The sequence below is a fragment of the Bombyx mandarina genome, chromosome 25 (genome assembly GCF_030267445.1).
Source record: "Bombyx mandarina strain Sakado chromosome 25, ASM3026744v2".
NCBI classification, from domain to species: Eukaryota; Metazoa; Arthropoda; class Insecta; order Lepidoptera; family Bombycidae; genus Bombyx; species Bombyx mandarina.
In genome coordinates this window covers 433,810-460,000 of record NC_143231.1, presented here as the reverse complement: position 1 = coordinate 460,000, position 26,191 = coordinate 433,810, and the positions used below count along the sequence as shown (strand labels likewise).

Here is a 26,191-nt window from a genome sequence, read left to right as displayed (position 1 = left end):
TGATGCGCGCGAACCCGAAGTCGCAGAGCTTGACTTGCGGGAACTCGTCGTCCGTGGACAGCAGCACGTTCTCCGGCTTCAGGTCGCAGTGCACGATGTTCTTCTCGTGGAGATGCTTCAGGGCCACCAGGATCTGAGGAATGCACGACACGGTAGGTAAAGGTGCGAGGTAGACTCTTGGTGCGTCCTTACGTCTAAGATCAAATTGATTATCGTTAGCGCGATTCGAGATTTCTTATATCTACTGACAATTTCCTGTTAGATTTAGTTTTTAGTAACACACAGCACACTAACACAGCAACAACCCTTTTTGTGCAAGTGTCACTTCCGTCGCGGGTCCTAGGTTGTGCACAGACAGTTAGATATTGGTAGCTAATACCTGGACCCGATCTGCGCGTGCGTGGAGGACGTTCCACTGATACAGGAGTAGATAGAACTATAACGTCATAATACAAAAGTACCACAGGCCTTATCATTTCAAGCGAAGTGTTCCTAACTACACGAGGGCACACGCACCTGTGCGACCAGGAATTTGGTGATGCGCTCGGTGAGTCTTCCCCTCTCGTGCGAGAGGATCATCTCCAGCATGTCCCCCTTCAGCTTCTCCATCACCACGAAGATCCGCTCCGGGGTCTCGAACATCCTCTCGAGGTTCACGACGCCGGGGTGGGACAGGTTCTGAAGAATGGCCACTTCGTTCTTCAGTTGCGCCTCTTGTTTGGTCGGGAAGCGGAGTTTATCTATTACCTGTGAGGAGGGTCAACTCAGTAATTGAAACCTGCTCACTGCACAGCAGGGCAGATTACACACAGACAACAGTCTGGAGGCCGGGGCGCTGCAAACAAACGAGGGCTTTGAAACGATACGTACTTTAATGGCGACAGGTCTGTTCGTCCTCCGGTGCAAGCCGCCGTATACGATCCCAAACTGGCCAGACCCCAGCACCTCGTCGGGGTGGATGTGGTAGAGCTGCGCCATGTCCGTCACCCTCTCCTCCGCGCAGGCCACGCCCCCCTCCCCGCCGCCGGCCCCCGCGGCCCCGCCGTCAGCCCCGCCCTCGGCCCCGCTACTCCCCGACCCGCCATCCACTGGTACCCACAAACATAAACAGATGTGAGCATACTGAGATCTTATAACTATTTGTCCAAGGGACCGGCATTAAGTGACGAGTACCGCCGGGTCGAGTCGTTCTCATTTGTACCTGGTGTGTATTGAAATACATAAAGTAACATTTGGCGACATCGATACACAAGCGGCGAGGCACTGACTCCGTGTGAACTCTGGCAGTCTCCCGCTGGATCCAATGTTCTAAGCGCTTGAATACCTTGCCTTACCCCCATAGATGTGGTGAACCGTTCCCTCGGTAAAATCGAGCCCTAAGTGTTTAGGGCTCCCTCAATATCAGTAGAATTCATCTCTCGATCGAAAACGTATCAAACCAGACAAAGTGTCCTGTGTCTGTGACTGCGCGAGTGGCCCCGCATCTAATAACGTTTAGTTCGTTTACAAGTCCACTGACGGTTTCGCTCACGACTACATGTTGTAACAATTGTTAGTTAAATGAATTCACTTGTGCTGTCCACCATCATGGAAGAGTTCCCTCGCGTCCAGTGTCGAGTGTACGTACCCGCGTGATGTGCGTGACGCGTGTGGTGCGTCACGGGCATGAGCGCGTGACGCAGAGCGGTCTCCCAGGGGCGCGCGAGGTAGGCGCCGAGGCCGGAGGAGGGCACGGCGCCGCCCGGGCCTGCCTCCGCGCCCACCAGGTAGTCCACGTTGGCCGTGCGCAGCTCAAAGCAGTGCATCACCTCTGCACACAACAGGCCCGGTTATTGGACCATGATGCTTACACTGTACTCTCAGTAGCGCATATATTTTTATTATTTCACATGTTTTTTTTTATTGCTCGTGTAGGCAGACGAGCATATGCCCCACCTGATAGTGAGTGTTTACCGTCGTCCATGGACGTCAGCAATGTCAAGGGCAGAGCCAAGTTGCTGCCTAAGCACACGAGCTCAGGAGCATGTAACGAATATCCCTGAGACACAAAGTCAAGTACTCGTTCGCAAGACGTTGTGCGACGGCTACTCGCACCACAGACAAGAGCACGACCCTTCTTTAAGAGCTAGTTAACAGTGCACCCCGATGTGCCCCGGGTGTGGGACGGCTAGCGGAGCACATCATTTCTTCGAGTCCCAAGCAGGTACGCGGGTGAGCACGCCCGTAGAACATTATCGATTACAAACATCGAATTGTATTCGGTTCTTTAACTTCTGAACTAAGGAAGAACATGAACACCCTTTATTTGTCGATGTGATGAAAGTCAGTTTACAGACTGTCATTTGGAGGTTTAAATATTTGCAAAGCCACTTTCAAGATAATCAATGTCTGTTAAATTAAATCCTATAAGGAATAATCTAGTACTAGCGGCCCGCTCCGGCTCCGTTCGGATTCTTAACAAAAATTTCAACGATATTTGAAGTAGTTTTATTTTTTTAAATAAAATAACACTTATTGCAGCGTAACTATAATAGTTAGACATATGCTGTTGCGACACTTTTGTAAATAATAATGTGTTCTACAAAGTCATAGCACATTATATTATTCTATCATAAATAGTTTTCGCAAGGCACGCGATATAAAGAATATTTTAGGTATTTTTTTTACACCTTGGGTTACATTATTGGAGTTTTAGTAAGGATCCCTAAATTATTTCAAAAAAAGATTATAGCCTATGTCACTCGGGAATAGTGTAGCTTCCAAACAGTGAAAGAAATTTTCAAATCGTTTAGTAGTTTCAGAGCCTATTCAATACAAACACACAAACAAATCTTTCCTCTTTATAATATTAGTATAGATTTGAAAATTAAATCAACAGAAAATGTCAAGGCTATTCCCCTGCACGGAAGTGCCAAGAGAGTTACCTGACTGCGGCTGCCTGGCCGTGTCGATGGCCAGGATCTCATTGAGCGGTATCTCCTTGTAGTACTTGGTGCCCTGGTCCGATGTGAACAGGGTTATCGACTTGCTGTCCAGGCGCCAGTAGTGACGTCTCAGCTGTGACCAAACAGTCGCTATTCAACATGGAGTCATTGGCCGAGGGACCACTGTATCAGCTTCAATAATCTGACCACGTACCGAGTGAACACAAATATAATATTTCAGCGCTCAATACTTCTGAGAGAGAGAGATTCTAATTTTCGATTTCGTAATTTTACACATGCTGTAGGTTCGGTTAATGAAACGTTGCGTTCCCACGCAATTTTGGAACGAATAGGACATAAAATACTGTTTAAACTTTAGCAAAAACATATGAACTTTCTTTGTTTTAGTATTACTGGTAATAAACCACGTGTATTCATTTAACGCGACAATACGAGTTCAGTCGGTGTAACAAAACTTCTCAAATATCGATAGGGGAGACAAATATACAGGGCGTTCCAAATTTGCCTTAAATTTTGTAAAAACTAAAAGCTTTAAAAAATATGAATTATAGAAAATTATTATAAGGATTGACCGCGGCAAGTTCCAAAAACTTCGTGACGCTGGTGGAGAAAGGTATCTCACCGTCTTATCCTTATTAGTGAAATGAACAAGCCAGCCCTCCTTGAGCCATTGTCCCTCCCGTTTCTTGGTGTGCTTCACTGACTGCACTATCCTCATCAGCGGGATGTTCGCGCTGGGCGATGACGATGAACTGGAAATTTAAGAAAATCAGATCCGACTGTTTTGCATCACAGGAGAGCGTGTGTGTGTGTGAGACGGCAGCGGAGAAAAGGGAGGAGATACATCGAAAACTTTTATATTCTTCAAACGACTTGCCCCTGGTCTTACGTGACAATATGTGAGGCGTTCGCTCCTGGCCTTTTCATTTTTCATTATTATTATTATTTATCTGAATTGTATTTTTTTGACTTGTTTTTTCGTATACTGTAAATATGTTTTCTTATTAAAAAAAAAAAGAAAATATTTGAGAAAATCCAAAAAAAAAAAGCCCGCTGAGTTTGTTTCGCCGGTTCTTCTCAGGACTGTGGCTTTTTTTGGAACCGGTGGTAGAGTTAACATTGTTATTTGTATTTTGACATTCAACAAGTGTGTTTTTGATGACATCCAAGTTGAAATAAATGATTTTGAATTGAATTTGAACAGCAAAATCAAATGTTTGATTCATAATACACATGTGTTATTTAATATTTCATAAATTTCGGTGAATACTGCTGCAGTAGCTGAGTTTCTAATTCCATTTTTTTAACTTGCTAACTGCAGGAAGACGTATCAGTACACCCAAAATTATAAAAAAACCATCCACAAAGTTTTGTTCTTGGAGCTACATTCTATCTCGGATTACAATATTTATATTTCAAAATCCGTCATTGAATGATACCCATAGACACAGCTCACTGAGTTTCTCGCCGGATCTTCTCAGTGGGTCGCGTTTCCGATCCGGTGTTAGATTCTGCGAAGCACTGCTAGTGCTAGGGCCAGTGTTAACAACACTCCCGGTTTGAGCCCCGTGAGCTCACCAACTAGTTCGGTGAATCTAGAACAACCCCTCGAGGGTACTAGAATAGGAAGGAAAAAAAATTGAATGATTCTATATAAGGAACAATATTAGCAATAGACAGTATATATAAACAGTGCAGACAAAATAAAAACAACAAACGAGGACATTAGCACCCACACACGCCCCCCTCCCCCTCCCCCTCCCTCCACCCACCACGGGAGCACTGAGCGGCTGTCTGCGAGTGTCCCCCACGAGGCAAGGGTAATTGTTATGAATAATCCCAATTCTTCTTCATCTATGAAGTTACATTTCCAAACATTAACATAAATCAGTAGTCGATAATAAATTGTCGTTGTCGGACATCCGAGAATGCTAATGGGTTAGACAGCCGCTCAGCGCGAGCGCCGGTATTGTATGAACCTGCTGGGTCGGCTCGCCGAACGCTCCGGCAGTGTGTCACGTTGCGGTTCATCCGAATCCTCATCCCTTTGTCTTCGTAGTTGTACCTAATAAAATAAAAATACAAATGAAGTTCACAATCCGAAAGAAATGTATTTTGTCTAAAACAGGACATGTAGCCGTCATATATCCTTCGCTCTCTAGTAAAAGTAAAAAGAAAAATCTATACAAATATCCAGTTGCCGGTGAACTTTATAACGTTGTATGACCCGCTTTGAAACATAAGTAGGAAATGTACTTAAATACCACACAGAGAGAGATGAGATTGAGATGGGAATAGAGAGACTAATCACGGACCTCCTCATCCACGCTATTTCGATCGGCGTGATCAGGAGCTGCTTCCTCGTCAGACTCGTCCAGCAGTGGCGCTGTCTCCGATAGCTCACTGCCGGTCCCGCTGTCCGCTTCTCCTGAAAATATAATTACTCAGCTTTTGAATAATTATTATCATTTCAAGACCCCCGAGGACTTTGTGAATCGTTGTTCGAGACTGGATACTTATGACTTTGTACTCATAATTCTGAAAGTCTTAGATAGAAACTTGAAGTACATTGATAAGTGCTCAGGGTCACGATCAGACTACAAGCTTTTCTTGAAGCATAAATGTCTAGAAATAATCTTACCGTGCTGGTCCCGTATCTCCCCTCCACAATCCTTAGGCACGAAGGGCAGACACTTCCTGTGCGCATTGTAATGACAATCTCGACACTGAAGACCTTGCTTGAACAGTCCTCGAAGTAGTTTCTTGCAATGGCGACAAACCGTAGGCCGGGTGTACGTGTGGACTTCGAAGGTATGGGGAATGCCGAGGGAGCTGCCTTGGCCCAGAGGCCAGACCACACGAGAAGGAGATTTGCTTCTTTTGTTTACCACCTGTCCGAATGATATTGTATTAAGCTACAGAACCTACTCGGTAATTGGCCAGATACTGGCTGGAGTACAGGGGCGTCGCAATTTGAGTGACTCCACACGCCCTGAAACGTGAGGTCATAGTCTTAGGTGTATTATACGACGGCCGCTTTAGCTTTCGAGTCGGAATTTATATGTCCGGTCTATTTTATATCTGGTCTTTTCCTAGTAGAATACACAGGGTTCCCAATACGTCTTACTGTGAGTGAATAGTTTATCCAACCGTCTTCGTTTTTTGGAACGGCTCTCGATCCTCCTAACCTCAGTAGATTTTTTTTCGTACCTAAGCTGGTGCCTTTAGAGACTATGCCAGCGTAACCGAGCGAATAGGTGAGCTCACGGGGATTTAGCCTGACATTGCTAAAACTAGCTCTAGCAAGAGCAGTGCTTCACACAATCTACCACCGGATCAAAAACACGGCTCACTGAGAAGATCCGACGAGAAACCCCGTGGGCTGTGTCTGTGGGCCTCAGTAGAGATATCCAAAGATTGTGTTTAGCAGCCTACGAGCTTGGCTTTTGCGAGTATCGTTTTGTTGTCAATGGAGTAAAGGCTTCCATTGACCTCGGAGACCCACGGGCTAGGGACCGACGCGGTCCGGTGTTCAGAGCCTTCCAACTTCAGTCGTACAATTCAAAAAAATGCGTGTGTGTGTGTGTGAGTGCAAGTCACACACGGTAGAAGTGAAACTTATAAAATATAAAAGTAATCGCAAGGGTCAACCACTCCGGAGTGCAATGGATCAGCTGCACCCCGGGGGAACCGCCTGCATGATCACGGTATCCCGACGCCAGGTAGGTATGCTTTAGCGAGAGAAATACGAGAACGTCTATCAACTGTGTAACATCTCGTCTCGGCGATTCAGGAATTGTTGAATTTAAGTGCAGCGATATCTGTTGATAACAAACTAAATAGAAATAAAATAAACATGGCGCGTAACGGAAGAAATTAAGATGGCGCGTAACCTAAAAACGTTACATACATTTTTTCCTCCCTACGTCGATAAAGAAGTTTCACTTAAAAAAGCATTTTTTTATTTCATTAAATTGAGCTCATAAAAACCCACGTGTCATGTGCAGGTTACTGAAGTGACTGATTTTTGTTACATGTATCTAGTATAATGTTGTTCCCATTTTTTATATTCCCATTTTATAATGTCGGTGCCCGCCTCGGTGTGAGGTCGAAATGCTCGCTTAGGAATAACCTACCCTTCTTAACTGCTGCGCATGTTGGCTTGGCGGTAGGGATGGGCATTTCTTTAGCGTATTCGGTCTATTTAGTGAGAAGGATGAGAAAGGCCCTCAATTCCAAAACATGTACACTGCAATGAAGCCGCGCACTCAATGTGATCGAACGTAAAAAGATATATAACTTTTTTTATGAAGGAGGGATTACCGGTGGCCCGGAGGCCTTTCCAGTTTCACCAGGACAGGTGGGCGAGCAAAGACTCAGCTAGGAGGGGTGAGATTTGCTAACAGCTGCCCGAGCGCCTCCGAAAGAGAACTAACAACTCAAGGACATCTGCTTTGCGAATGTGTCTACTACCGGGCCGGAATCGCGATCCGCTGAGAAGATCCGGCGAGAAACTCGGCAGGCTTATGGGTTAGGTTGCACGTCGAATTCTTCTTCGAGTTCGACGAGTACGGTTACCAGAGTCCCTAAGCCTGCTCCTAGTGTTAGAGCTGAAGGCGTTTAATGCAAGACTTATTGTATTTGATGGGTCCGTAAAGACGTGTAAATTACAACTGCACAGATGACACGTCCCTCCCCGCCACTAGTTCGATTGAGCTCTTCTGTGGATCTCATCGTGCATTAGATTTATTGTATTGTAATAGGCAGAAATTGAACAGCTATGTACAATTTCCTCTTTGGTTTGTCAACCGACTATCTTTTCTTTTTTTTGTTGATTTGATGTTAGTATCCGTTGACGGGCTCTTTTGAAAAAAAATTGGCTTTTTTTTTCAATTACAGCTCCTTGTTTCATATGTAAATATGTTCAGTACCCACGACACAGTACAAAACTGCTTCGGCTGCGGTACGCTTGGGGCTCTAACTGTTCATAGGACCCTTAAAATGAGATGGCTGAAGTCCACAAAAGGTTACTATCGGCTGGATATTAGCAGTGGTCCGACAAAGTCAGTTTCAATGAAATGGGATATTCAAAACAATTATAGTAATATTTTGGATATTCGATGATGGGTACCATGGATTTTCTAAATAAAACTCAAAAGAATGTAAGGTAAGATTTATTCATTTATAAAAGTATATCTGTCATTAAATTAAAACAATGTATCTAAAAACCTATGTTACCCAACACCCGTATTTAAAAATACTTATTAAATTTTTAAATAAACTTAGGGCGGTCACATACGTATACTGTATTTTAATTTAGGAAAACTTTTCATTTATTTTATTTTTAGCTTTTCAATAAACAGGCGAATAATTGATGTAATTTAACATACTTTTTTACAATGTAAAGTACTCGGAGAGGAGAGTTGCGCCCTACCACATCTTGAATGGTCACTGTCGCTAATGGAAGTCACTTGCTACCTATGAGAAAATTTATCAGACCCATCTGAGTAGTTACAGGTTGAAGCATCGCGGGAACACTAAAGAGTTCATTGGCCTCTTTTACCTGAGACGAAGGGATCGTCTTAAATATGAATCCTGGAGGACTTCCCTTGGAACCAGCGGGACGACACAAACTGAGGTGAACTTTCTCTGTAGATCCAAAGATTCAACCCGTTGTTTAATCAATTGGCTTGAATCTGTGTACGATTGTAAGGTTGGAAATTTTCTGCCATAGTACTATTACAGTACGACAGATGGCGCTCGACTGGTTTTAATAAACTTTTTATTACATAGAGCGACAGTCGCAGTGTTTTATTAGTGTGTAGTATTATTAGTGGGGTTCACTAGTGTCATTAGGCAAGTATTGAAAATTTATGAATATTTATATTTTTATACCGAATCAGATCATAATTTCAGAACAGTTTATTATACATAAATCAATACTCAATACAGTGCGTAATTTGCTCAGGTAGGGCCAAGCGTGTTCGTGTTAAAATATAACAAACCTTTGCCTAAATTGTATTCACTCGTAATCATTAAAATAAAAGTTATAGAAATCATGTGTTTTTGCTTTAAAAATAGATCGAAAACGTATGTATATGACCGCCCTAATTACAATAACAATATTGCTAAGAGATTAAACATATTTGAGATTAATATAATATATGTGAGACTCAGTTATCACTTAATCAGTTATTAATTCTAAAACTAGATCATTGATTAAATCATTGAATTAACTCTTAAATAATTGAAATTCGTTTTAAACAACAAAAAACAAATCGAAAATACATTTTTAGTTTTTATACTTTTAGGCTGCGGGCTGATAGAAAATAGAATAAAATACTTTTAGTTGCATTGGAATAACAATGGCAATTGTGTTATTTGTGCGTCAGCTAAAGATCAGCCAGTCATTACCAACGATCTGATAGCATGTCGATGTACCGCGGTGAGTTTTGCAAACTCTCATGTCCTGTTGCTGATCAATTCTCAATAGCTACCAAAGCAATAAAGCTAAGTTTCTAATCTGTCGCTAGATTGGTTTGTTTGAGAAACATAAAATCAGTGATAATATTTTAACTATACTGAGTGTAACTATACTGAGATCTTAGTACTTATATCTCAAGGTGGGTGGCGCATTTACGTTGTAGATGTGTATGGGCTCCAGTACCACTTAACAGCAGGTGGGCTGTGAGTCCACCCATCTAAGCAATAAATAATAATATATAATTTATATTCAGTTAAACATAACTACTGAACCATGCATCCGATTGACTTGAAACTTAGTACCTATCCATGTAGAAAATACATGTACTTAATGGATAGGCTGATATTTATATGAGTGTTGGACTCCCCACACCAGTTGCGGGGGCGATAATGATGAGATTCTTTGTAGGGGTGAGAAATTATAATGTTAATTTTAAATGCCCCGCGAAGCGGACGGGTACATACAGCTAGTACTATATATAACCATTGACATGGATTTGAAAAGATTCCAACAAGGCTGTTTTGCTGTCTCTCGCGCGTGGTTATTGCGCGTTAGTTTGTTGCTTCCCTGGGACTCCAGCGCGTTTCAGGGCTATGAACATTTTGTACGTCATGGTGTAGATAGTGAACTCGGCAACAGAGACAAACACTGCAGATTCATTATCTCGCATTCAAATTAAATTAAAAAATCGTATTAAATGCTCTTTAATTATTTATCTTTAATTATCACGGTGCTCTAGGTATATGAACGTTATTACACAATCATCACAATTATTTATTGCAACTATAAAACTTTAAACTGCCAAACAATTTAATATCCACGTTCGTTTTGATTCTTTATAAATATGTAATGTCATGAGCATAATATATTTTCTTAGTCTCGTTTTGACTCGCTCCTGACGATGTACAAAGACAAAAGTTTATGATTGATGAGTTTTTAGGGAGACGGATTTGTAGATTCCCAACATCCTACCCCTAGTAGGCATCCTACCGCAGTTTGCCCGCGATTCTGACAAGATTGGGGGAGCTTAGCATCTCACACAACGAAGTCGTGGGCTCGTCGGACACAAATATAAAAAAATATGCTTAGATGGGTGGACGAGCTCACGGCCCACCTGGTGTTTAGTGCTTACCGGATCCCATAGACATCTACAACGTAAATGACGCAACCCACCTTGAGATATGAGGTCTCAGTATAGTTACAACGGCTTCAAACCGAAATGCATTACTGCTTCACGGCTGAAATAGGCAGGGTGGCGGTACCTACCCGTGCGGACTCACAACACGTCCTACCACCAGTAACAACTCAACACAAGTTTAAAGCAATTCGTGATGTAAAACAAGTGATCAAAACGCAAGTTAGCAAAGTCAAGTAACAAAGCTAAGTAGCGTTAATTCCCTCGCGGTGTGTAGACTGATTTAATACCAAAAGGTATTGAGTCCCTGTTAAGTCTCACTCTGTGACTAACTTCGACAATTCCGTGTAATAATTTGTCGAATAACAAATAAACGATTGCCGGGCCTAAACTCCCACCGAAGTCGTGGTGGCCTAGAGGGTACGGCGCCCGGTGCAGGCGTACTGAGCGACGCGACTGGGCCGGTTTTCGAAGCCCGCTTTTTCTAATAAAATACGTACTCAATAAACGTTCACGATTGACGATCCACGGTGAAGGAATAACATCGCGTCATAAAAATCAAACTCGTAAAAATTATAAAAACGATGTCTATTATTGCCATGAAGTAGTTATGTATTTCGGTTAGAAGGGTGGAACTGTCCCTACGCTACAGAGTTGAGACTTGTCCATGGGCACCGGTAACCCCTTATCACGAGATCTACCTTGAGCACCGTGTGACCTATGCAATAAAAAAAAGTACTTCTAATTCATTGACATTTATTTTAATGAAAGTGTCTGGAAAAAGAGACGCCGTCCCAGAGCAAATTAGCATCGTTCAGTAGAGCAGGAACTAGGCAGCTTGGGCATGACGTGGGGGGATGCAGAACAGACTTCCCGGGAACGATGTAAATGGAAGAATTTGATTCGAGCCCTACACCCCAGCAGAGCGTAATAGGAAAGAGAAAAGGAGAAGACATGTTTTCAGTATCAACCACCATTTGTACCGGAGAGAACGATGTAAAGCCGGTATACTGTTGACTCGACCCTATAATGTACGCCAAAGAGACCAACAACTACTACATTAAATTACTACTGTTTTTGTCATATCAACATATTAAAATATATATCATAATACTTTTATGACTTATAAATTAATTAATCATTAAATTCTAAGCTCGCAAAGAAGTCATTTAATGATTTTTTTGCGACATTGGATGTTATAGTTCATACGACCACATATAGTAGATTTTTTTTTATATGACATACCTAATTATAGTTTAACAAAATCTCATTCCTTTACTGAACAGGGCAACGCCTGTCGCTCACAGCAACTACTAATTATGACATAAATATTGTAATACGAATCACTGGACAGAGGAGAGATCATTTTTGATTCCATTATGACATTATGGTACTAAAGACTAGTATTTATCAAAGAGTTCAGATTTTAAATGTAATGAAAATAAATGGTTCTAGTTTTTCTGCAAGTTGACATTAGCGGCCCGAAGATATCGGCTCCAATCAATTGTTCCCGGTGACGAGATCAGCGAGGCGCCTTACCAGCGAGTCGTCGTGCGAGGCGTGGCTGTGCTGCGAGGAGCGCGACGGGCTGCGGGGGGCGGCGGCGGAGGGGCGCCGCGTGCTGCCCGCGCCCCCCGCACCGCCCGCCGCCCCGCCCGCGCACGCCGACGCGCAGTTCGACGGAACCTTCACCGCGCAACGCTTGTGGTAGTTTAGCCCACAACCTGGAACGTTTCAGATCACTATTTGACCACAGCTTGCTACACTAACAACGCATGTTGTGATTTAAGGGCCTGTGCACACCACGTTTTTTAAACGCGCGTCGACGGCGCGCTTTTATCCCACTGAATGGTTTCTTGTCGTTTGTATCTATACAAACGCGATGCTAACGCGCATGTGTATCGATACAAACGCGCGTTAGCATCGCGTCTGTATCGATTCAAACACCTATTTGAATTTATACAGGTGTGCGAAGGTCCAGCTGCGTCTGACTTGCGTGCGTATCGCATCTGTATCGCTACGAACGTGCGTCGACGGCGCGTTTAAAAAGCGTGGTGTGCACAGGCCCTAAAACTCTACGAAATAAATGACACCTGAAATGCGACACTAAAAAGAGACAAACATATACAACTATAGAACTTACTCTGCGAGCGAACGACACGGAAATTTTCACATGTTTCACTTTTACCGCATTTGAGCTGCCTACGTGTTTATTTTTTATATTATATGGATAAACGACCTAACAGCCTGCTTGATGTTAAGTGATTGCTGGAAACCATAGATATTGCAACGTGAATGACGCCACTCATCTTGAGACATGAGGTTGAACTATTCGCGTTGACAAACTGGAGACCGCGTGTTCCATTATTACTTTGCTATTGACATTGCGTCGTCCACCGATGTGACAAGTAAAACGATTATAAGTGGCCTTGTGTTTTCGTTCGCGCTCCCTCAGCCCGCGCGTCGTATGTTGTCTGCACGTCAGGAAAATACTGTCCACGTACGACAGATGGCACTGTAGTCGCTTCAAAAAACTGACGTGTTTCTTTATGATCACCACAACATGACCTACGTTCAATGGTGTCAAATAAAAACTAACTTCAATTCCTTTTGAGTTAATACTAACTAGCAATCAGTTTGAATGTGTTTGGCAGGCCATAAGCAAATCTTTCTTGTCGAATAAGTGTCGTTTAAGCCGGTGCCCGGGACGGACATATGTGTACAACGCACCTTCACACTTGAGTCCTTGTCGCACGAGACCGAAGAGCATCTCCCCGCAGAAGTCGCAGAAGGTCGGCGCCTTGTACGAGTGCACGGCGAGCGTGTGGGGCCGCATCAGTGGCAGACTCTCCGTGCCGACGTCGCATATTAGCGCTGACAAAATACACATCAATATATCGAGTTTCTAATTTACAACAGTTTTTTTTTTATTTTTTTTATTGCTTAATTTGGTGGACGAGCTCACAGCCCACCTGGTGTTAAGTGGTTACTGGAGCCCATAGACATCTACAGCGTAAATGCGCCACCCACCTCGAGATATAAGTTCTAAGATCTCAGTATAGTTACAACGGCTGCCCCACCCTTCGAACCGAAACGCATTACTGCTTCACGGCGGAAATAGGTGTGGTGGTGGTACCTACCCGTGCGGACTCCCAAGAGGTCCTACCACCAGTGATTACGCAAATTATAATTTTGCGGGTTTGATTTTTATTACACGATGTTATTCCTTCACCGTGGAAGTCAATCGTGAACATTTGTTGAGTACGTATTTCATTAGAAAAATTGGTACCCGCCTGCGGGATTCGAACACCGGTGCATCGCTACATACGAATGCACCAGACGTCTTATCCTTAAGGCCACAACGACTTCAAAACTTTTGCTACTTTTATTTAGAGAACAAGATAATCCCCGTGCTAGTACTAAGATTTTCTCATCGTTCATTCATAGCAAGCATAGAGTCTCCTGTGCTGCTGGTGTACCAGACGTCCATCCGTGACTTTAGTCACTCACATGCCTGTTTACCTTCAAAAGTCCAAAACAATATTCAAGACCAGATACTGCTGTTGTTAAGAAATTCCCAACTAAATGATTTCCAATTTGTTTATTGCATTTAAATCCGTGGGTTTTTCCGTTTTGTTTTTGTAAAACACTTTTTTCATAGTGATTACTGTCATATCTAGGTAATTAAAATCGTTATCAAGAGTCTCTGAATACCTCTCGCTGATGTAAGACCTCACAGTTAAGTTTTAAGACGTTACAATTAGTTCTACTCACGGTTAGCTGTGAGCACGATCTCCACGAGGGTCTCGTCCACGACGTCTGTCCCGGAGTTGAGGAGTTGGAGAACGTTGGGCGAACAGTAATCGTGTCTGAACAATAGGATCCGATCCGCTAGACGATTCAGACCATTGTCCGGGATCTGAATTAGATAGAATGGATCTCAATGATTGACGATAGCTAGGTAGGTAGGTTTTAGGTGGCTAAATAAGGTGAGATTATTGGGAAGTAAAGGGACGATATCTCTATTTCCTGCTCATGTATTTTTTAACTGCTTAGATTGGTGGATGAGCTTACGGTCCCCTGGTGTTAACTGGTTACCGAAGCCCATAGACACCTACCTACAACACAACGGCTGCCCTACCCTTCGAACCGAAACGCATTACTGCTTCATAGCAGATATAGACAGGGTGGTGGTATCAAACCGTGCGAACCCACAGCACGCCCGACCACCATTAGCTATATACACCTCTTACAGTTCTCTAGAAATAGGATTTATAAGAAAGAAGATTTATCCCGATCTATTGTTTATAACCACGGCAGAATCGTGTCCGAATGAATGGGCAACATAAATGGCATGAAGACAGAAGACCAGGCGTCGAGCTCAAGTGGCTAGGAGGCGGTGAATGAGATAGAATACCTTTTCGTGGACGAATTTGACTGCTAGCTCCTTGAGGTGTGCCAGCGTGAGGAGATGCGCTGGCGCCGAGACCGCGTCCCGGAGCACTCCCAGCTGGAACATGAACGTCACCTCGTCCTCCATCGCGCCTCCAGCCGCCTGAAATAATTATCATTAGCCGTGAGTGCTTCAAGACCGGAATACAGTTCTAATTGCTTTCCTACATCTAGTTGTAGGAAAGCAATTAGAACTGTATTCCGGTCTTGTTTGTACATCATGATGATCTTTGTTCTTACATCTGTTTGAGGTGGTACCATCAGCTCGTTTTTACCATCGCACCGCCTGCCACCGGAGTAGAGTTCATCCATACAGCCTGGAGCCACTACGTTCATCTACAGTGCGTTTCCAGAGATATTTTATGCCACGTACCACCCTGCTTTGGAATGAGCTCCCCTCCACGGTGTTTCCCGAACATTATGACATGTCCTTCTTCAAACGAGGCTTGTGGAGAGTATTAAACGGTAGGCAGCGACATAGCTCTGCCCTTGGCACTGATGTTGTCCGTGAGCAACGGCAAACACTCACCATCAGGTAGACCGTATGCACGTCTGCCTATACGGCAATAATAAAAAAAACTTATTTGCAATAAATAAACATAAGAGATTTATCCCATTTATATGTATGTTTTATATAGTAGAATACTTTATTGTGTACAAGGCGCACACGCACGCAGCGCTCTCGATAACGATGCTAGGTGATGTTTGTATTGGTGATGCATAAAACGATCACACTAAATAAATCATTTCACGGAATATGAACTTATTAAATCACCCTGTACTTCTGCTTAATTTCTTTCAAGTCCCAAGGTGGGACAGAGATCTCCTTACACCCTGTACCTATGTGTAGATACGGGCAGCACTGGGTATAGTCTGAGTGTTTAAGTTGATCAAATCAAAGAGGGGCTTTTCTTTAAGCAAAGGGCACAGCTACAAATAGAAAAATAATATATTTGTAGGAACTATGTAATGACAAACTGACTAATTAATGTATTCCACATACATAACATATGTTTATACAAATGTTTCATTGCTAGCCTTATCGATTTTAACGCCTATATGCTTTCGATGGATATCACTGAGGTGCCTTGTATGCTTTTACTTATTGATAAAGTGATTAAGGTTCATTTTGGAATTAAATACCGAAGACGTTTCCGGAATAAGAAAAGCTTTATTGAGTTGGAGAGAACGAATTTTGCTGGCGAGTCCCGGAGTGTTTGGCCTTATGACTTAGTCTGGGACGAACAGACGCTTCATGCCGCTAGAGATCCAGTAAGCACCATTGAATAAGCACAAACATTTTGACATTCATTACACTACAAACAAGTAACCGCTTTATTTATTACTAGCGACCCGCCCTCGCTTCGCTTCGGAAACTGTAATTTATTATTGATTTCTCGACTATTTACCTAATGAATGTTATTATACATATAAACCTTCCTCTTCAATCACTCTATCTATTAAAAAAACCGCATCAAAATCCGCTGCGTAGTTTTAAAGATTTAAGCATACATAGGGACAGACAGATATAGGCACAGAGAATGCGACTTTGTTTTATACTATGTAGTGAAACAGCAAATAGCGCGATTTTCATTTTGTGTAAGGTGGTTTAAATATGTCCAGGAGCTCCACTGCTCACCCCTGTCGTTCACAGATAAACATAGACGAATTGTATTTTGGTTTATTTGCCACTGTACAAATCCTTATCGTCCGATTACGCGGACGACCACCCTTGGTCGGCAGAAACCGGTTTTTATCTGTTGCAATGGATTTTCCTTAAGCTACTATCTTTGCCAAAAAGTACCCGAAGCTGTTATCAGCCGAAAACATTTTTTGAACGTTTGGGTGAGAGTAATCGAACAGGTTAAATAGCAATTGCGCAATTTCGTATGTCTAGGTCACAGAATGATATCGGTTTGTCTTTTATTAGCATTCATTTGAAAAACTTGATTTCGTTAACGGACTAATGATGACAATAACCGTAGTCACTGACGCTTAATATTCTTAATTATCTTTTGTTTTGATATCGACACTAATGTCAACAGTTAAACAAAAAAAGGTACTGAACTATTATGGGTTGTTTACTTTACGAAGGGTACCCTAACCGGGAAAAAACATCCGTAACGTAAGATTTTTATTATTTATGTATAGTCTTAGTATGATGGCTATACAGTGTCTAATGTATAGTCTACGTGATGACGGTTATTATTATTATTCATATAAATAGCTGTGTCTTTGTATAATATTATTATTATATATTTTTTATAAATCATTATGCATAAAATAAAGTTGATAACTTTGTAAAGTAGCTTTTTTTTATCAATAAAAAAATCATAATAAAAAATGTATACCCGAATAATTATTTTCTTTATACCTCGAACAGAACTTAAAATTAATATTTTTATAATAAGGAACTTCGTTCCTATCCGGTGTCCCGCGACACCACACATCTTTTTTAATGTATAGGTAATTTAATTTAAGTTCCGAATACGGTTTTGAGAAGCATAAATTGTAATTTATTTAAATCATACAACAATCACAGATAATTCCAGGTTTCGAATCACAACGATACAAAAGAAGTTTTCACTTCAAAAAAAAAAACAAAAAACTATTAATTTAATTATTTTTATTAATTATTTAATTTATTAACTCTCTCCAGCAGGTACAACACTCGGTTTGCCGTCGATAACATTAATAACATTCCAATATTATTTATTAACCTATCCATGAACCGTCGCATCGAGGCACGTGGAACCTGAACGATATCGGACGTGTTTACTTCGTCTCCGCAAATAGGGACAGCGAAACGACGCGTGTAACGACTATAAGAAACATTTACAAAACAATTAAGCTCAGGGAACATCGGCTAAACGTTCAAATGTATATTTGTGGTCCAAACTTCAAGACACCTTACTGGTGGTAGGACCTCTTGTGAGTCCGCGCGGGTAGGTACCACCACCCTGCTTATTTTTGCTGTGAAGCAGTAATGCGTTTCGTTTTGGGAGGGTGGGGCAGCCGTTGTAACTGTGCTTGAGACCTTAGAACTTATATCTCAGGGTGGGTGGCGCATTTGCGTCGTAGATGGCTGTGGGCTCCAGTAACCACTTAACACCAGGTGGGCTGTGAGCTAGTCCACCCATCTAAGCTATAAAAAATAAAAAAACACCCACTACAGCTACAAGTCTTTCTATAGGCAGCAATATCTGCAGTCACACATCACTTTACAAACACATTTTTTATATATCTTTGACGTAGACGACTGAACGAGCTGATGGACCAGTTGTTGTAAAGTGCGTATGGAAGTTGCGATTTCAACAAGGGCATAAGCTGCTCGATACCTTTACGCCGGGCATCTTATTATTTAGTCCACGACTTCTCTATTTTCCTAGATCCCTAGATTCCCTAGATATTTTTCTAGGTCATTAATATTTTGAAATTAGGTATCGAATTGAAAAAAAGAGCCCACTTCGCCACGACCCTAAGTTTGGTCTTTGCATATAATAACAACTAGCTTTTGCCCGCGTCTTCGTCCGCATGGAATAGCTACTTTGGCATAACTCTAAATTTTACCCGCGACTTCATTTACGTAGAAAGTGAAAATATTTTTGAATAATAGAATGTTAAGGAGCTATTTAAGGTACCAAAATCACGCTTTTTAACCGACTTCAAAAGAGGAGGCTATCAATTCGACCACCATTTTTTATTTATGTATGTTCACCGATTTCTCGAGAATGCTTGAATCGATTTTGAACATTCTCTTTTCTAATTTTCGTTCGAAAGGGTAAACTTCCCGAATTGTCCTGTAATCATCAAGATCTGATGATGGGATCCAGCGTCCTACCTTACTGCTGAAAAGCATTTACGCGTTTTGACTTTGAGAATAGCACACCCGCTATATAAACATGGCCTCGGGTCCTGCGGCGGTCTTGACACGGCGCCTGTCCTTATCTCCACTCCTGCCACTTAATGCCAATAGTTATTTTGAGATAGTGTTTATTGTAATGCATGTCCTTATGCGAATTGCGTCGCGGTACGTTATCAATACATAAATAAATTGATTATTGAAAATATTTACGACGCTATAATTAGCCGTGACCGATAGTGGAGATGGCCGGACGCCATGGAGTCGTAGACGTCATCGAAGACGCGGTGCTCAAGATATTGAGAGAACATTGCTCTGATGTTAAGTGATTACCGGAGTACGTAGTCGTTTCGAAGTCGTCGTGGCCTAAAGGATAAGACGTCCGGTGCACTCGTGTTGAAGCGATGCACCGGTGTTCGAATCTCAGGCGGGTACCAATTTTTCTAATGAAACACGTACTCAACAAATGTTCACGATTGGCTTCCACGGTGAAGGAATAACATCGTGTGATAAAAATGAAACCCGCTAAATAATAATTTGCGTAATTACTGGTGGTAGGACCTCTTGTGAGTCCGCGCGGATAGGTACCACCACCCTGCCTATTTCTGCCGTGAAGCACTAATGCGTTTCGGTTTGAAGGGTGGGGCAGCCGTTGTAACTATACTGAGACCTTAGAACTTATATCAGCTCAAGGTGGGTGGCGCATTTATGTTGATGATGTCTATGGGCTCCGTCGCTTGGCACCGGGTGGGCTGTGAGCAAGTCCACCCATCTAGGCAATAAAAAAACGTAGACATAAGAATGCGAAGATTGTTACCCAACATGAGACATGACTTCGAAGTCTCAAACGCATTGTCTGACGATCGACTCACCGTTCAAACCAGAATACATGACGATTTTGCGACAGAAATACATAAAGTTTTGCTACCGATCCGCGCGGGTTTACAATATGCCCAATCGACGGAAAACCGTAAAAAAATTACGGGTTTGCTTTATTTGTTATTCCTTAAGACGATGAATACGGGCTTCATACATCATTGCATCGAGCATCGGGAGTATTATCCTAGTCCTTGCTGTCAGTAATGTACTGAAGTTGTTGATAATGCGACGGGACAGTGCGAGTGGCGGTGAATGATCTTGATCGTTACTAATGTACGCCACATAGCATTAGAATATAAGAGGATCTTACTCCGGCCGTCTGTAAGGTTGTTAATGAGAAACACAGCAGAAAGCGTCCGCGGCTGTGTGGTCGTCGTTTTTAATATGCTTTTATTAGCTTCAGACGTATGTAGTTAGTAAGTAACGGAATCTTTGAACATGATTTTGACCCCCTTCAAAACGTCGGATTAACTCGAAATTTGGTATACTTGTTAATAAGGACAGATGATAATTCAATATTAAAATAAAAAAATAACAAATAAATTGAAAAAATTGAAATTCAACTAAAAAGAGAAAAATAAAGAATAGTTTAAAAAACTAACAAAATACCCTTTTATAGAATAGGGATGCTTGGTATCAGTACTTATAAATATTTTATAAACAGATATGAGTAGAAGGGTTATTTTGATGATATCCGGAAAAGCACCCCACGTTTTTTTTACAATAAAATATTTTTTTCTTATACTATTTTTAATTCAAATTTATTAAAATTTATTTTCTATTTTTAGTTGGATTTTCTATAAAATCGTGTTTTGTTAGTTTTTTAAAACTATTATTTATTATACACAGAAAGACATGTATTTACTTCTTCCTTATCAGACTTACTTAAGCGACGGGACAAGCTCATGGCCTAAAGAATAAGACATCCTATACATTCGTATCGAGCGATGCACAGGTGTTCGAATCCCGCAGGCGAGTACCAATTTTTCTAATGAAATACGTACGATAGACTTCCACGGTGAAGGAATAACATTGTGTAATAAAAATAAAACCCGCAAAATTATCATTTGCGTAATTACTGATGGTAGGACCTTTTGAAGGGTGGGGCAGCCGTTGTACTGTAAAAACGGAGACCTTAGAACTCATATCTCGAGGTGGGTGGCAGAATTTACGTCCCATGATCTGTAAGCGGAGTAAAATGTCCCTTCGGAACAAGGTGACACTTTACAAAACTTGCACAAGGCCCGTCATGACTTACGCGAGTGTGGTGTTCGCTCACGCGGCCCGCACTCACATAGACACACTCCAATCCCTACAATCCCGCTTTTGCAGGTTAGCCGTCGGGGCTCCGTGGTTCGTGAGGAACATCGACTTACACGATGACCTGGGCCTCGAATCGATCCGCAAACACATGAAGTTAGTGTCGGAACGTTACTTTGATAAGGCTATGCGTCATGATAATCGCCTTATCGTTGCCGCCGCTGACTACTCCCCGAATCCTGATCACGCAGGAGCAAGTCACCGTCGTCGCCCTAGACACGTCTTTACGGATCCATCAGATCCAATAATTCTTGCATTACATACCTTCAGCTCTAACACTAGGAGCAGGCTGAGGAACCCCGGTAACCGTACTCGTCGAACTCGACAAAGAGGTCGACGTGCCACCTAACCCATGCATCAGCCCGCTGAGTTTCTCGCCGGATCTTCTCAGCGGGTCGCGATTCCGATCCGGTAGTAGATTCATTCGCGAAGCAATTGCTCTTGAGTTGTTAGGTCTCCTTCGGAGGCGCTCTAGTAGTTGTTAGCAAATCCCACCCCTCCTGGCTGAGCTTTTGCTCGCCCATCTGTCCTGGTGGAGCTGGAAAGGCCTCCGGGCCACCAGTAATCTTTCAATCATAAAAAAAAAGAATTTACCTTGTAGATGTCTATAGGCTCCGGTAACCACTTAACACCAGGTGAGCCGTGAGCTCGTCCACCCATCTGATCAATAAAATAAAAAAAAGAGCTTGTTATCTATTATTCGTTTCGTTCTTTAACCACTTCTGTTTAAAATACTAATCTTTAACCGGCTTTCTTGTACCGTTATCTTTTATACTATTTATCTATCACGTTACGTTCTCGAGACTAGGAATGAAGAAGGTGGCCGCTTAACACCAAGGGGACTGTGAGAGCTTCTGCTTCTGCTCACTCTGTAGTTTTTTAATCTTTATATATACCTAGTCAGGTCATAAGTATTGTCACACAGTAAAAACTTTTCTTTTAGAATGCTGGCCACAAAAAAGTTTATTGAATTCGAATTTCGAATTGTTCATGAAAAAAAAAAATGTATACTTTTAGAATTTTACTCATTTTTAAATATGGAGTGGACGCTTAAAGAAGACCGTGTTGCAGTTATTGCGTTGCATCGTTGCGGTTACGCGCCAATTCAAATTTTTAACATACTTAAAAAATTTAATATAACCAAAAGATTCGTTTATCGTACCATCAAACGATACAATGAAGACTCTAGTGTAGATGACAGGTCAAGAAGTGGTCGCCCTCGGTCTGTTAGGACTCCTCCTCCTTGCGTCGGTTTCCTCATTACTGAGGGTCGTGGTCATGGCCTTGAAACAGATTGTTTTTTATAGTGCACCGCCAGCTGTTCCTATCTGCAGCTGAGTGCAGAGCATCGTGCACTGTGGTATCCAGGGCTGCACGAATCTGGTCCGTCCAACGGGTCGGGTTCCTGCCTCTTAGTCGCTTGCCCTCGACCTTTCCAGTGACCATCAATTTCTCTAAGTTGTCACTGTCTTTCCTTGCGATGTGGCCAAAGTATTCAAGAATCCTTTGCATGCAAATGGTGGAGAGTCTAGTCCGGATCTTCAACTGAGCTAGGATGGATAAATTGGTGCGGCGTGCGGTCCAGGGAATATCCAACATCCTCCTCCAGCACCACATTTCGAAGGCATCAATCCGATTGCGGTCAGCTTTCTTTATAGTCCATGTCTCTGCTCCGTATATGAATATTGAAAACACTAGTGTGCAGACTAGGTTGCTCTTGGTGTTCATAGAGATATTTTTGTCCTTCCATATTTTGTCCAGCTGAGACATGGCACCTTTTGCCATCCCAATTCGTCTACGAATTTCCGGTTCACAAGAGCCATTGTTGCTGATGTTGGAGCCCAGGTAAACAAAGTTGTCCGTTACTTCTAAATTAAGTGTACCGCTGAGCTCCAGTCTGCCTGTGCGATCAACGATCATGACCTTTGTTTTAGATCTGTTTATCGCGAGTCCGAGGTCTTTGCTAATGCGCTCCATCCTGTCCAAGAACTTGCTCATCTCGATTTCGCTGGCTGCCAGGAGAGTGGTGTCGTCAGCGTAGCGTAAGTTAGAGATTTTACAGCCTCCGACGGTAATACCACCATCCCATCCATCGCATGTTTTCCTGACGATGTATTCGCCGTAAATATTGAACAGGATGGGTGACAGGATGCAGCCCTGCCGCACGCCCTTGTGAAATTTGAACGAGTCAGATGCAGTCCTATCGATTCTCACTACTCCCTGGCTGTTGTAGTATAATGACTGAAGGAGTGCAGTAAGGTGGCGAGGGACCCCCAACTCTGTGAGGACATCCCACAAGCAGTTCCAGTCAACACAGTCAAAAGCCTTACTATAGTCAACGAAACATATGATTACCGGCGTGTCGAATTCGTAGCACTTTTCCACAATCTGTCTCACGTTCAGTATTTGCTCCCTCGTGCCCTTGCCTTTTACAAATCCAGCTTGTTCCTGCGGGATCTGCCAGTCCAAATAGTAACGAATCCTGCTGTTTATTACATGCAAAAGAACTTTGCTAGCGTGAGAGATGAGGGCCAGGGTGCGGTAATTATCACATTTTCTAGTTGAACCTTTCTTGTGCAGTGGGATAATTATAGACCGCGTCCAGTTTTTGGGCCATTCACCGTTTTGCCATACGTGATTGCAAATCTTATGGAGTACATCCAAGCCATTGTCACCAAGAGCCTTGAGGATCTCCGATGTGATATCGTCAGGTCCGGGAGCCTTCTTTGATTTGAGCCGGTCTATTGCATCCGTTACCTCTGATCTCAGAATATTAGGCTCCAATTCAAGATCTTTCCAGTCGAACCGGCTTTCGGTAGATTCATGGGGAGCTTTATAGAGTTGCTCACAGTAGCCACGCCAGCGTTCCGTGATTTCGTGCAGTTCATGCAGTGGTAGTCCTTCAGAGTTTTCTATGACCCAAGATTTGGGCTTGAATTTTCTACTTAGCAGACGGACTCTCTTGAATAGATCTGAAGTTTGCAGCTTTAGCGCGTGTGATTCCACCTCTCGACATATGCCCATAATAAATTTATTTTTGTCTCTGCGGCATTCTCTTTGGACTGCTTTACAAATCTCAGAGTATTCCCTACGTATCTCAGGATTCTGTAGGCCTCTGACTTTGACATCTTTTCTGCGCTGGATTAGGCTCCATGTTTGGTCTGTTATCCATGTGGATCTCCTGGGATCTTTTTCTCTTTGAGAGGTAACATCTACAAGGGCATCATTTATTTTACTTTCCAGATTCATCCACATATTATATGTTAGGACTCCAGCAGTGATAAAAGCTGTGAAGGCGCGAATTCAAAGAAATCCCAAACGTAAGCAGAAACTGTTGGCCCTTCAGATGGGGTTAAGCAGAACCACGGTGAAAAGGGTGTTAAATGAAGACTTAGGGCTTCGGGCATATCGAAGAAAAACAGGACATCGTTTGAATGCTCGTCTAATGGACCTGAGAGATGCCGCGCTTTGTTGAAGCGGTACGCGGGAAAAAAATATCGGGAAATTCTTTTTTCGGATGAAAAAATTTTTACCGTAGAAGAGAGCTACAACAAACAAAATGATAAGGTGTACGCACACAGTAGTGAAGAAGCGAGCAACCGTATTCCGCGTGTCCAACGAGGTCATTTTCCATCCTCGCTCATGGTATGGTTGGGAGTTTCTTATTGGGGCTTAACAGAGGTACATTTTTGTGAGAAAGGTGTAAAAACGAATGCAGTTGTGTATCAAAATACAGTCCTGACGAACCTTGTGGAACCTGTTTCTCATACCATGTTCAATAACAGGCACTGGGTATTCCAATAAGATTCAGCGCCAACTCATAGAGTGAAGAGCACACAAGACTGGCTGGCGGCGCGTGAAATCGACTTCATCCGGCACGAAGACTGGCCCTCCTCCAGTCCAGATTTGAATCCGTTAGATTACAAGATATGGCAACACTTAGAGGAAAAGGCGTGCTCAAAGCCTCATCCCAATTTGGAGTCACTCAAGACATCCTTGATTAAGGCAGCCGCCGATATTGACATGGACCTCGTTCGTGCTGCGATAGACGACTGGCCGCGCAGATTGAAGGCCTGTATTCAAAATCACGGAAGTCATTTTGAATAAACTTTAGTGTCATAAGAATCTATGTTTTGTTAAGTTCATTTTGGTATATGAATGGTTACATAATCAATAAACTTGTTTCAATTATTTTACATTAAACATGTGACAGAATTTATGACCTGACTAGGTATATTTCTTCTGTGCGTGTGTTTGTCACTGAACTCCTCCTAAACGGCTGGACCGATGGACCGATTTCAATGATTTTTTGTATGCGTTTGCTGAATGGTTTAGATTCACAAATCAGCGCGGCAGATGGCACTGCAATCGGTATCTAGATTATTTATCTTTCCTAGAAATAATTTATATGGCAAAACAACGTTTGCCGGGCCAGCTAGTGTAACTGTAAAAAACAAAAGTCGAATTGTGTAGGTACACGCTATTGTTGAGTTTGTGATTTGTCGTCGTACATTTCTGTGGCCTCACTCAGTCGGTTGGCGGCGTTTCGTTACACAAAGATTTAGTTTCAAATGATATTCCGCTAAAGGATTACCGTGTCATTGACCCGTCAGTATTTTTATGGTTTCCATGTCTAGACAGTACAGAGACTATCTCAAAACTCTTTTAAAGTAGTAGCCTATCGTGTTACCGGATTTGTTTTTCTTAGGTTCCGTTCCTCTATTGAGTCCATAAATTCGTTCAGAAATATCGAATATAAAAAAACCTTAAAACTCTAGGGAGTATTTTCAAGTGTCGATAAAGATGCTATTACTGGTGGTAGGACCTCTTGTGAGTACGAACGGGTATGTACTACCACCCTGCTTATTTCTGCCGTGAAACGGTAATGTGATTCGGTTTGAAGAGTGGGGCAGCCGTTGTAACTATACTTGAGACCTAAGAATTTATATCTCAAGGTGGGAGGCGCATTTACGTTGTAGTTGTCTACAGGCTCCAGTAACCACAAACACCAGGTGGGTTAAGTGGTTACTGGAGCCCACAGACAGCTGCCTGACGCTTTTCTGTTATATAATTTTAGAGACACTTATCTACAAGAATACATCATAATCATGATA

General features: G+C 42.4%; 1 protein-coding gene across 4 annotated transcripts in view; it reads right to left on the bottom strand.

Annotated features, from left to right (window-relative positions):
* Positions 1-26,191, bottom strand: part of PKD (serine/threonine-protein kinase D3) — a 130,171-nt gene that overhangs the window by 12,341 nt on the left and 91,639 nt on the right. For 3 of the 4 annotated variants that reach the window (XM_089738405.1, XM_089738406.1, XM_089738404.1), the window contains 13 exons: positions 14,982-15,119; positions 14,339-14,483; positions 13,295-13,438; positions 12,104-12,288; positions 5,587-5,836; positions 5,261-5,373; positions 4,925-5,010; positions 3,568-3,697; positions 2,925-3,057; positions 1,628-1,810; positions 871-1,088; positions 517-747; positions 1-133 (listed from right to left, as the gene is read on the bottom strand). The exon at positions 1-133 is cut by the window's left edge and continues 51 nt beyond it. In XM_089738405.1, the coding sequence (XP_089594531.1) occupies positions 1-133; positions 517-747; positions 871-1,088; positions 1,628-1,810; positions 2,925-3,057; positions 3,568-3,697; positions 4,925-5,010; positions 5,261-5,373; positions 5,587-5,836; positions 12,104-12,288; positions 13,295-13,438; positions 14,339-14,483; positions 14,982-15,104 (2,074 nt within the window). In that variant the 5' untranslated portion in view covers positions 15,105-15,119. The remainder of the gene's footprint in view (positions 134-516; positions 748-870; positions 1,089-1,627; positions 1,811-2,924; positions 3,058-3,567; positions 3,698-4,924; positions 5,011-5,260; positions 5,374-5,586; positions 5,837-12,103; positions 12,289-13,294; positions 13,439-14,338; positions 14,484-14,981; positions 15,120-26,191) is intronic. The other variant, XM_089738407.1, reaches the window with a different exon arrangement.